Source organism: Hyperolius riggenbachi, chromosome 12 (assembly GCF_040937935.1).
Source record: "Hyperolius riggenbachi isolate aHypRig1 chromosome 12, aHypRig1.pri, whole genome shotgun sequence".
NCBI classification, from domain to species: domain Eukaryota; kingdom Metazoa; phylum Chordata; class Amphibia; order Anura; family Hyperoliidae; genus Hyperolius; species Hyperolius riggenbachi.
The window spans coordinates 65,170,475-65,183,758 of record NC_090657.1 but is presented as its reverse complement, the minus strand read 5'-3'; the positions used below and the strand labels follow the sequence as shown (position 1 = coordinate 65,183,758).

The following is a 13,284-nucleotide window of genomic DNA, read 5'->3' as shown; positions in this document are numbered from 1 at the left end:
AGGCATCGGTAGAGGAAGGGTTCTATGTGAGAATAGGTATAGCTGTAGCAGAATTTCAGTATTTACTCATATTTTACTTTTGGCATTAGCAAAGGAGTCTGATATCGGTAAATGTACCATTATTCTATTCCATAAGCACTTGTGTATAGAATAAATAGCCTGCACACGCGGCTTCATGCTACAGCGACAGGTGTGGACCGTACTTGCACATGGTCAGCACAGCCGCACTCATACACAAATGTAAAGCCCTTGTTAGGCTTAGAGAGTACCAGCGCTAGATCGGTGGTCTTCAGGAGGATGGGGTAAGGACCATCCAAAGGTTTCCCTCTACTAAAGTAAATATGGATCTTTTACTTTTTTCCCCTTATCGGTTCACTTTAACGAATAGACCTTGATAATAAATGTTTATCTATTGTGTTGCTGATTTTTCATTTATAAAAATATTTGAAAAGACAGCAGAGCCCCAATGTTTAAAAGGAATGATGCAAAATAAAAACTTAAAACCTCCTCCTCTTCACAGATGGATCATAGGTGACTCTTACACCAGGTCACCAGACTATTTAGTAACTTGTCTTCTTCCATACAGAGAATTTCCCTCTGGCGGACCTGGCTGCAGAGACCTGCACTGGGATAGAGGCCATAACTAACAGCACTACTGCCATCAGGTAAATGAGCCCACTAAATGCTGAATACTGCCCTCTAATGATGACTGATGCACACTAAGCATACTCCCTCTGTTCTCCCAATAGGAACCACACACCAGAGAAGGAGGTCCCTGTCATATTCATACACCCTCTGTACACTGGCTTGTTCCGGGTGAAAGTACACGGGGCATCAGGGAAATTCAACATGGTCATCCCATTGGTGGACGGGATGATAGTCAGCAGGAGAGCACTTGGTAAGTCCCAGCCCAAGCGTTCTTCCATATCCTTGTTACAAATCAGGGCATGTGGTCTTTTTTCAGTTGGTATCTCTCACACTAGAATTGAGTCTGAAGAAGGCTTATTAGCCACAAGCTTACTCTTAAAGGGAGCCTAAAGTGTAGTAAAAAAAAAAAGGCAGTTACACTTATGTGGGGCTTCGACCGGCCATCTGCAGTCGCCCTCTTACGATCCTCCGGTCCCCCGCCGCTAAGTTTTCATTTCCCCCGACTAGCCAGTTGATGGCCACAGCGCCTGTGTGAACAAGGCCGCACAAGCGCAGTGGCCATTGACTGGCCAGTCAGGGAAGATTGAAACTTAGTCACGGCGGGGCACCGGAGGATTGTGAGTACCGGCTCATGTACAGGGCGGCTGCCGGGGGCAGGTAGAAACCCCAGGTAAGTATAACTGCATTTTTTTTACTACACTTTCGGTTTCCTTTAAGTTAGCCGATAAATCATATCCTGATTTAAGATTTCTTGCTTTTACTGATGGCTAATGGTGCTCATATATTCTAGCGATGGATGGGCAGATCGATCAAGAGACGGATTCCTTTTTTGATTGAATCTGATCAGAGAAAGATCTGTTGGCTGCCCATACACTGCAGGCCATTTTTGATTGATTTTCAGCTAATCTCTTGTGAATTGGCCAGGGTGCTTCGTCTCTGGTTCACCGTAACACGGTACAACACCACTACTGCTACTACTAAGTCATGGCATCAGAATGATCAACAATGTAAGCAGTGTGCATTGTCTGCTTTCTCTTATGCATGCACATGCTTGTAAAGTGTATTTTCTGCCCTGTGATGTCTAATGCCTGGTACACACCATGCAATTTCCCATCAGATAGATGGGTCGATAGATAATTTCTGAAAGATCCGAGCGGAAATTTTCTGATTGATTTTCTGATCACTTCTATGCAAATCAATCAGAAAGACGATCGGAAATTAGATCGGACCTGTCTGTAATTATCTATTCGACCCATCTATCTGATGAGAAATTGCATGGTGTGTACCAGACTTAAAGAAGGGGCATCACTATAAATTATGGGGGCCCCCAGGAAAACGATGTTTGGCTCTTCAATGTTCACACCTTTTTCCTTTCCAACCCCTTGTGACCCTCACAGCCTGGGGGTCGTAAAACAAGTGTGGACAGTGTGATCTTCACAACAGCCGAGAATGTATTTGATTTATGAATCGAGTCTAAAGGTCAATCAAACACAAACATCAATAAATGTATGGCTAGCGCTTATCCTTTGCAATGGCAAAAAAAAAGTGCATAGATATGTCTACACAATTTACCATTTTATCACCTTAGTTATTCCGACATTTTGACACTCAAATTTTGGGTGTAAAGTGGAGGGGGCGGCTTCTCTAGGGGTGATATAGCAAGAATGATTCCCCCCCCCCCCCCCCCCACACACACACACACACACACACACACACACACACACACACACCCCAAGCAGAGCGGGTATTGGAGCATGCTAATAAATACATACCTACCTGTCCTTGCATCCATGCATCTACCGAGCAACTTCAGAATTGGAACTCTAGTGGCCAGTTTAGAAGCTACTGGGGATACAAGGGGGCTGGAGCTGTACAACTGGGCACTCTCAAATGCAGGGCTAGGAAGCCCAATAAAAGTGCGCTTAGGACTCAGCCACACTATAAGTGCTTTTCTGAGGGCTTGTGATTGATTAGCGCTTTTTAAGAATCGCTCCCATTCACTTTCATTAAAATAATGGTAAAAATTGCCGCTAAAAGTTCCACTGCAATTTTAATGAAAGTGAATGGGGGCGATTTTCAAAAAGCGCTCAGAAAGCAATAATCAATCACAAGCACTCAGAAAAGCACTTATAGTGTGGCTGAACCTTTAGAGGAGGGAATGGGTGGGGTGATAGGAGGGAACATCACAGCAAGCCTGCCTCTTCCTGCCTGAAAATTTGGCTGTAGCCAAGTCACATTTTCCAAGGAGTGATTACAGGAAGCAGGTGGAATGGCGAGAGGAACGAACCTAGGCATGCTCAAATACCGAATTCGGATGAAATCCGAATTGGTTTTATTCGGATTTCATCCAGCTAATTAAATCACGTGGGTGAGGGGGGGGGGGGTTAATCTTACCCATCAGGCGTCTTCTTCGCTTGTCCCTCGGCGCCTCCCACGATGCGTTACAATCCGCCGTCACGTGATTACAAACACTTCCTCCTCCCAGGTTGAAGGAGGAAGTGTATAGTCATGTGACGCCGGAATGGAATGCATCGTGGGAGGCACTGAGGGACAAGCGAAGAAGACGCCTCATGGGTAAGATTAAACACCCCCCCCCCCCCTCGCCTACCCGCACAGGTGATTTAATTAGCAGGATGAAATACGAATAACACCTATTCGGATTTAATCCGAATTCGGTATTTGAGCATGCCTGCGGACAACACACATGGCTCCAGCATGAACATACCTTTTTGCTTACCTTAGGTTGCTCTGCATCGGGTCAGGTATCCTTTAAGATAACAGTAGAAGCAGTTACCGTATATACTGGCATATAAGCCGACCCGCATATAAGCCGACCCCCCAACTTTTACATCAGAAATCAGGGAAAAATTATTGACTCGCATATAAGCCGGGGGTAGGAAATGCAGTGGCTTAAAACTCCAGTAAATGTTCACAATCTACAATTCGATACTGGACTGATGGCAGACAGAGCTCATTGTAATTGAATCCAGATGGCCTGCAAAGCCTGCCCACTCTGTCTACTCTCTTACCGGCCACTCATCCCTGCAATAGTGAGCGGCGCTGCACATGCCACAGTAATCCAGAATGCCGGCAAAACCTGCCCGCTCTGTATCCACTCAACACGGCTGCACTAGATGACATTTACTCCACTCTGTTGGCTGCACACTCCACTCGGGGCCCTGCATAAGGCGAGTGTCCACACCTGAAAAGTTTATGACTCGCATATAAGCCGACAGGGGGACTTTTGAGCACATTTTTTTCCGGCTTATATGCGAGTATATACGGTATTTGCATTACAGCAGCAGGGAATAAAGGAGATACCCTGAAATGCCTGAGAGGGAAAGGAAAGAAAAGGTCTCCTTTAAGCCTACAGGAGTATAAATTCACTAGCATTTTAACTTCACGTATCCTTTCTTTTCCCATCCAGGCTTTCTAGTACGGCAAACGGTCATCAACATTTGCAGGAGAAAGAGACTGGAGAGCGACTCCTACAACACTCCCCACGTGCGACGGAAGCAGAAGATCACAGAAATAGTAAACAAGTATAGGAACAGGCAACTGGAGCCTGAGTTCTACAACTCCCTCTTCCAAGACGTGGGCCTCAAGAGCTGCACTCCTTAAACCAAAGCCCCCATTTCGGAACAGGCAGATGACTCTTTAGCAGGGAGCGCTCTGGCCAGGCCTGGAAACCAAATAAAAATAGAGCTGGTTGCACTGAAGGTGTGGATGTAGGAAGCTCCGTCACCTGCCAATAAAGAGATCCCATTCAAGGCTTGCACTAGCAGAGGACTTCATCACAGGGCAATCTGTAGACTGATGAGTCAAGCTGCTTACGGACCCCCAAAAATGGTCTCCACGCCATTTAAGAAAACGCCACCATCAGAGAACATAGGAAGCCTAGGCCAGCCGATGCTGTAGAGTATAGCTTTTAGCCATGTAGGTTTTGATGGCTCACTTTGTGACCAGTCTGACACCGGTTAAAGTGACACTTTTTTATGTAGGAAACTTAAAGCAAGTTATGTAGGCTGCCATCTTGACCTCGTTATACAAAATACTTTATTTTTTGCTGCCATTTCTGTAGATTCTTTAAATTTGATACAAGTTTATTAGGTGGGATATTTTAAGTCTTAACTTAGATATATGTAGGGTTACATTTTCAGTAAGCACAGGCTTACTTGAAAAGCTCAGCCATGTAGAGTATCCTGTGGCATCCAATCAGAATTGTGCATCTTGCAGTGGGCAGAACATATTTAGATGTTATTTATGATTAGCTGTTTTGTTACTGCACCACATAGCATTATAGGCCTTGATTTAAACATTCAGTGGGAAGGGGTGACTTTATTTCATTTCTAGATTAGAGCAGCAGTACAGTATAACGCAACTCGTTTCCACTTCTGGTATGTACAAGACTTGTGTAACTCAGGGCACCTTCAAAGCTAACCTGTGGATAGATTAGATTATTCCCTCCTATGCAGAAAGGCTCTCTCTGATTCCTGCTGCTCTTTTTCTTTTTTTTTTCTGTGGGTACTTGTCTTCTGATGCCACTGCCACTATGAAGTAGCGTCCTCTTTCTAGATGACCGCTAGCCACTCCCTATCCTGGTGGTCGGCTTATTGGTAGAATATAGGGGCAGCTTTGATTGACCTGATCGTTACCCACCTGAAGTTTAAAAAAAAAAAAAAAGGTTCCTTACTTGCGTCAGTAGGTGAAGATTGCAAACTAGCGTCACCCAATAGACATTTTCAACTCAGGTTTGCCGGATCACTTGTGTTCTCTAGCTGGAGATGTCATCAGTAAATCAGCCTCATAATGTGACCTCTTAGCAGCTAGGTGTGTTACAGAGGCTTTACACACTGTATTCACATATTATTCTGATCCGTTAGTATCAGCCATAAATCACTAGCTGTCTCTTGCCTACTAGCTTACTGCTCACGTAGTCATAGGAAACCAGACCTGCCTGAAGGGGGTGTTATGCTGGGTACACACCATGCATTTTCCCGCTCGATCCGCGGGTCGATCGGGATCGATTAGACTATTTCCGACATGCTCGTTTCGGGCTTCGATCGCTCCTGCTGTCGATTTTGCATACTTAACATGCAAATCGAAGCCAGGAACGATCGAAGCCCGAATCAAGCACGTCGGATATAGTCGAATCGATGCCGATCGACCTGCGGATCAAGCGGGAAAACGCATGGTGTGTACCCAGCATTAGGCCAGACCTGCCTGAAGGGGGTGTTAGGGCAGGTTTTCCTCTATGTATACAGAAAATGCAAATAAGCATGCCGATTGTTCTTTAAGGCTTGACTGGAGAATACATAAACAGTGATACCTGCCTGTATGATTCACACCAAACAGGCATAGCCATAGCTCATTTTTATATCGGCTAAAATTACTAAGGAGCTCCAACCCAAAGCTTGGGTGCAAAATAAGATACTTGCCTTAAAGGATACCACAACCGAATGGCTGTGGTAAAATTGATTGCCGCACTGTGTAGGGGGTGATGAGCGCATACCTGCATTTCCTCCCGCCCCCCTCCGTCTGCCGCCGTTCATACTCTATACACTCCGGTGTGCGGCGACTTGCTTGACCTCTGCCCCGGACATACTGCGCCCTGTGTGCGCAGTATGTCCTTCCCCCTTCGCTTCTGGCCAATGCATAGTGCCAGGCTCAGAAGCACGCTGTCCCCTTTTTGCTGCGTGTGCGCTCCATTACACCGAGCGTCACATGATTAGCATGTGACGCTCGGTGTAATGGAGCGCACACGCAGCAAAAAGGGGACAGCGTGCTTCTGAGCCTGGCACTATGCGCCGGCCAGAAGCGAAGGGGGAAGGACATACTGCGCACACAGGGCGCAGTATGTCCGGGGCAGAGGTCAAGCAAGTCGCCGCACACCGGAGTGTATAGAGTATGAACGGCGGCAGACGGAGGGGGGCGGGAGGAAATTCAGGTATGCGCTCATCACCCCCTACACAGTGCGGCAATCAATTTTACCACAACCATTCGGTTGTGGTATCCTTTAAGAGAGGGAAGTCTCAGGATCCTGTTTTGGATTCCCTCACTACTCCGTGGTCTCCCGTTGCTGAGCACAGCCCCCCGAAAGATTAGCGATAAGGCATTGTCGCTAATCACATCAGGACTGCGCAGCTCCTCTTCCTGGATCATGGCTGCGCAGTAGTCAACCAAGCCTGCCCGCGCATGTGCAGTAAGCTAGAGCCGTGGGCTACTGCGCATGTGCAGGCAGTCTCGCACGGCTGCTGCGCGGCCATGATTTAGGAAGAGGAGCTGCTTGGCCCCAATTTGATTAGCAACAATTCTGATGTGAAGGGGGGCCGTGCTCAGCAACCGCCTGCTTCTGACCACCGAGGGAAGCCTTAATAAGGATCCTGAGGCTTCCCTCTCTTCAGAGTAAGTATCAGATTTTAAACCCAAGCTTCAGCTCTGGTTCACTATAAAGAAACACACCCTTGCTTCATGTATAATTTTGCCACTCAGATCAGGAGAGATCATCACTCATTTACACCACTTGAATCTGTCAAAGAGAAACTGCCATCCCCAAACTGGAGAGGGCCTTTGACACGAGTTATAATCCTCATACAGTGCTGTTGTTGCTGCCTTGTTCAAGGTTTGTGTGGTCCTTAACACATTTAATGAAGTTTGCCTAGAGTAAGTAAAATACCTGAACTTCGTATAACTGTTTCCCTTTCACACAGAAGTCATGATTGCTCTGTAAGGGGTAGTGTACACTTAAAGGACAACTGAAGTGAGAGGGATATGGAGACTGCCATATTTATTTCCTCTTAAGCAATACTAGTTGTCTGGCTATCTTGCTGATCCTCTGCCTCTAATAATACTTTAGCCATGGACCCTGAACAAGCATGCAGCAGATCAGATGTTTCTGACATTATTGTCAGATCTGACAAGATTAGCTGCATGCTTTTTTTCTGGTGTGATTCAGACACTACTGCAGCCAAATAGATCAGCAGGGCTGCCAGGCAACTGGTATTGTTTAAAAGGAAATACATTTGGCAGCCTCCATGTCTCTCTCACTTCAGTTGTACTTTACACCAGTGTACACTACCCCTTATGGAGCATTCATGACTTCCGTTCTAATTTAAAATTAGTTACTACATAGGTCCGGCTCAGTTGTCCCTGGCATATATTGATATCTTTGTTGAGTCTCATGTCAGGTTGAAGCTCCCTAATTCTTTGAGTGCCTAAAGGATGGACTCTTAGCTGTGACACACAGATGACATGCAACAAAGAATTGGAGCAGTTGGAAATTGCTAGATGTGGTTGCTATAGGGTGGTCCAACGCAGCAGTTAGTAACTGTCATACTAGCAGCAAATTGCCACCACATAGATGTACTGTAGCCAGCTGTATAGCTGTTAAAGGGGCACTATGGTGAATCAGTGTTTATTTAAAGGACTGCTGTAGGGGGGTACTGGGAAAAAAGACTTGAATTGACCCGTGGTTTCTAATGGTCCCCCACAGACATCCTGTGCCTAGCAGCTACTCACAGATGCTCCAGTCCCTGCCTCTGGTTCACTTCTGGAATTTTCGACTTTAGAGTCAGAAAACCACTGCATCGTGTTCTTGATCCCGCTGACGTCACCAGGAGCGTTCTGCACAGGCGCAGACCATACTGGGCCTGTGCAATACCCTCCTGATGACGTCCGCAGGAGCGAGAGCATGGCCGCACAGGCGCAGTGTTTTTCCGACATTAAAGGGAACCTTAACTCTAGAAAAAAACACACAAGTACTGTAGGGGGGAAAAAGAGTTGAACTTACCTGGGGCTTCAAACATTCCCCTGCAGACATCCTGTGCCCGCGCAGCCACTCACCGATGCTCCGGTCCCCGTCTCGCTTCCAGAATTTGTGACTTTAAAGGGAACCTTAACTGTAAAATAAAAAAAATGTCACTTGCCTGGGGCATCTACCAGCCCCCTGCAGGTATCCTGTGCCCTCGCAGTCACTCATGGCTCTTCTGGTCCCAGCTAGTTTCGTTTTTTCTGACTCGCTGGTGCAGGAAACCATTGTGGACATTAATGCGCACCTGCAATGCGTAAAAATGTACTTGTTAATACCCGCTATAGCTTCCTGCACCTGCGGAAATGCGTGCAAATGTATGCATTGCTGCCCGCAGAGTCGGCAAAAACTAAACCAGCTGGCGGCGGGGAACCAGAGGAGCCATGAGTAACTGCAAGGGCACAGGATGGCTGCAGGGTGCTGGTAGATGCCCCAGGTAAGTGAAACTTTTTTTTTTAAGAGTTAAGGTTCCCTTTAAAGTCGCAAGTTCCGGAAGTGAGATGAGGACCGGAGCATGGGTGAGTGGCTGTGCGGGCACATGACGTCTGCGGGGGACTGTTAAAAGCCCCAGGTAAGTTCAAATTTTTTTTTTACACCCGCCCCCTCCCCCCCCCTTCCCCTTCCTCTACCCACCTACCCACCTACAGTACTCCTTTAAGGGCTTTATAAGATGAAACAAGCATGTGACAGATGTACCTAGGAAAAATAATTTATTTAAAAAAAAAAACAGCTGTTGCTTTACTCTCATAAATCTTTTGGCAACCGGTTGTTTCTGTAGCAAGCAACGTATAACTAGCAGATCATCCCATTGTTATAAGTAACATCAGTTGAAACTGTTTATTTTTCTAAGATCTGTCCTCCGTTCATGTTTGCACTATAGCGTCCCCCAATCTAGCTAGACTGCTCTTACTAGCAGCGTAGTGTGTCAGGACCCCAGCGCTGTGACAGGCTCTTCATTACCCAGTAAAATAGCAGACATGCACTATTTCACTTGTGCAGCTTACAACAGAGGGACAGATGAGCTTAGATGGGAGAGAGGGTTAACTTGCCCATATTGCTGCCCCTCGCCCCTGTGATGCACGCTACTCTCCTTCTTCCCTAAACTTCCTCCTACGCAGCTGGATGTGCAGAAGATGGAGTGCAGCGTGCAACGCAGCAGAAACCTGACTAAGTGAACTCTGTGTGACTGAATAGTACTCACAGCTCTCGCATATGTGGCAGATATCAGTAGATGCTTATTAGAAGACAAACATGGCTTGCTCTATACTCTCCAGCATCTGTCGCAGCCCCCTGTCCATACATGAGGGGTCCTCTACCATTATGCAGCGCAGCTTGACAGAAATACATACTGTCTTTGCCCTTTTTGAGATCAGCACATGTAAAGAAGCAGAATATGCTCTGATGGAGGAGTAATGCACCACTTCGTCCTGCTAGCCACTGAAATATTTGATTCGATTCCTGTTTAAATGTCTCTTCTCTGCCGCCTGTAAACTTCATGCTGGATAACGTGGCGATCCAGATCCAAACGGCTGCTTGGAACGTGTGAACTGCCGCCAGCTAGCGTCCGTCAGAGCGAGCGGAAACTTGCAAAAGGCCGAGTGTGATTCATTCTCTAGCGCTGGAGGGGCTGGTTCCTCTCTCACAGTCAAGAAGGGTAAATTGTTTAAGAAATCTTTTAAATGTACATATGACTTTTTTTTTTCCGTGTTTAGGTTTGCGTATATTTTTCATTTTTCAAAAAACATCTTTCACTTGAATTTTTTGCCTTTTTTGTGGGGTGTTCTGTCTCTATAATTTGTATAGTTGGCCATTTAAATGTTTAATCTTTACCAAATTTTTTTTGTTACTAGGTTAGTGTTGCTTATGTACCTGGGTGCCTTGTAATATTAGAGGAAAGAAAGATTTGCTGCCATTTTCTCCGGCGTTTGCTCTAGACTCTGATACTACTTCCATTTCTGATCTTTCCTCTGGTTTTATAAAATTCCCAGGTAACAGATTAAAGCACAACTCAATTCTTCTGAAAAAAATTGTAATTGTATGCAGGGCATCAGTAGCATCGATGAGTCCGTTTTGCTTGCCGGCTGTTACTTCGTTAGCTGTGTGCCAATTCTCAACTGTTTCTTGTTACCAAGCCGGGTGTGTCCGTCTCCAGTTATTTACAGTTAACAATGGAATGTTGACATAGACCACATTCCATTGTGTCTTCCCATTTCAACAAGAAAAGCTTTATCGTTTCTCATTCATTTTGTTTTAATAAGCATGCATGCGACTGAATAAGGTATATAAATGGTAACCAGCCTAAATATGTAGCCGACTAGGAAGCGTCATAGATTTCCTCAACGTAAATGGATAATTAGAAGCAGTTGATACATTAACCAAAATCTTCATCAGATTTCAGTAGAAGACTGAAAATGAATTCCACCGCCTCAGTGCTGGATACTGTCACCAAATGTTGACATATTTATGATATTTACATATAATCTATACATAGGACCCATAGACACTGTTACCAGCCTTTGTTCAGGGCTATGTGGAGGGTGTCCTCTAACTGTTGGAAACAGGTGAAGCAGCACTTTATGGCGCTGTGCTTCAGGATGTAGAGCTACTCCAGAATAATTGATGGAAGGTAAGCATCACCACCACATGTTTGGCTAGGCAGCTCTAAAAAAATTACCATTAGTCACTAGGTCCACTTATGGGTAGGTGAGGATGAGCCTGGAGGACCTTTCTCATTTATGGGGCTTAATATATATATGGTTAGGTCAGGGCTAGGTATTGTTTGAAGGGTTAGTAGAAAGGTTTAGGCGTTTAAGAGGGGAGCAGTGATGATTAGCTGCAACAAGGATGTATAGCTGCTGTTGGTGTACAGTGAGGCAGGTGGTAACAGCCAGATTGGGGATAAGGATAGAAACTGGAGAAGGTAGGGGAGGGTTTGACAGGCTAGGTGGAGAATGAGTTCACGCGGGGGACACAAATGTAGGAAAAAAGGTTTCCCCAACTTAAAGGGGCACTTTTGCTTTAAAGAAAAAAAAAAAGTTTGAAAAGGAAAATATTTTCGGTGTAATAAGATTTGCAAGAAGAAAAATCACATACTAAAATGTCAACATTTTTCTAAAGCCACCTACTGTATGTACTTAATCTGTGTTCCTAACGGACCTCCAGAGCAATTCATTCGCCAAGAGGGGGAACTAAATGCACAGCATAAACTCTCCCTGCGTGGCTGTGGGAAGGACGTTGGTACCTTCTAATGTCATACATCTCCCACGCTGGGCACCTCTCGCAGTTGATTGATTTTTTGCTCTTATAGCAGCATAGACTCGGGCTCAGACACATACAGATCAGGGCGGAGCTACCATACAGCGCGCCCTCACAGTCCTGCTACCCATAGACAATTGAGCTGTGTAGCGTGCATGCGTGTAATGCTACACTAGGTACATTTAGTTCCCCATCTTCGTAAATTAATTGATCTGCAGGTCTGTTGGGAGCCGACTCGAACACAGATAAGGAAAGTATCTTTAGAAAATGCAGACATTTTGGCACTCTATTTTTATTTATGTAAGCCTAATTCAACGTAATGTATGTACTTTTCATATTGTTTTCGAACTTTTTTTCTTTTTTTTTAGCAGCAGTGCCTCTTTAAGATGGTAACTGGTCTCCGGTTACACAGTACCAATACTATATGTATGTGGAATGGATGTACTGCAGGCCCCCAAAACAGGAAGTGACATCAGTAAAGCTGATTGCCCTTCTCCACTAGTTTTGGCTGAAGTTACCTTTTATATACACTTCACAAAGTCAATGAATTCATCTCCTTGCTCTTTCAAGTCAAATTTATCATAAGGTTAGAGTTGTGCTTTACAGGCAGCCCCCTTTTTTGCACTCTAAAGCTTTCTTCCACATGTATTTAAATACAGATATTTTACAAGGATGTATTCTTTTTTAATGAATTCCTCCTCTGGGAACAGCACTGTAGTAGACTTTTCTGCACCCACAGAAGTGGATTGTGTGAGCGGTTTTATCAGTGTTCCCGGATCAAGCCCCCAACACTCTGTGCAGTTATTGGAAGGTTGCAGACCCCCCCCCCCTCTGTTACTGTACTTTCTGTATATATAGGATGTGGGCACAGAGCTGTGGAGTCACTGTACATAGAGATATATGGCTCTGCCTAGCAGAGTTCCAGTTACCCTTTTCCTGTTAAGCCACGAAACATGGTTTCTATTCATGCCAGTTGCCTTTCTCTGAAAGGAACGCATCAGATATTGAATGTAACACATTTAGTCAAATAAATTTTAAAAGAAGTTATTTAAACACATTTTGTTGTGTGCTTTATTCCGTGTTCTTTTTATTTATTTTTCTTGCCTTGAATGCCAATAACAAAAAAGGGTTATTTTCTCATCTGCTCCCCTCCTTCCACAACACCATATAAATTGTGCATGGCTGGCAAAAATCAGTATCAATCTGATATTCATTAAAGTGACACTGAAGTGAAAAAAATATGATGTAATGATTGGTATGTGTAGTACGGATAATTAATAGAATATTAGTAGCAAAGAAAAGAGTATCATATTTTTATTTTCAGTTGTATAGCTTTTTTTATAACATTGCATAGTTCTATCATATTTGCAATTACAAGCCACACTTTAAACTATAAAGGGGTCCATACACTGGTCGATTTCAGCCATGTTTTGACCGATCAATTCCATAGAATCGATCGATTGGAAATCGATTCTTTAAAATCAGCCGATCTATCAATTTGCAGCCGATTTCGATCAATTAGCTCGATCGGTCCGGGCGGACAATCTGGGTCAATCGGCTACTATCAGCCAATC

At 44.9% G+C, this 13,284-nt stretch overlaps 1 protein-coding gene across 3 annotated transcripts in view; it reads left to right on the top strand.

Annotated features, from left to right (window-relative positions):
• The window catches only part of RALGAPB (Ral GTPase activating protein non-catalytic subunit beta), a 157,579-nt gene extending 153,161 nt beyond the window's left edge, over positions 1–4,418 (top strand). For all 3 annotated transcript variants that reach the window (XM_068263927.1, XM_068263928.1, XM_068263926.1), the window contains exons 28-30: positions 587–665; positions 750–898; positions 4,076–4,418. In XM_068263927.1, coding sequence (XP_068120028.1) covers positions 587–665; positions 750–898; positions 4,076–4,269 — 422 coding nt within the window. In that variant the 3' untranslated portion in view covers positions 4,270–4,418. The remainder of the gene's footprint in view (positions 1–586; positions 666–749; positions 899–4,075) is intronic.
• Positions 4,419–13,284: the final 8,866 nt, after the last annotated feature.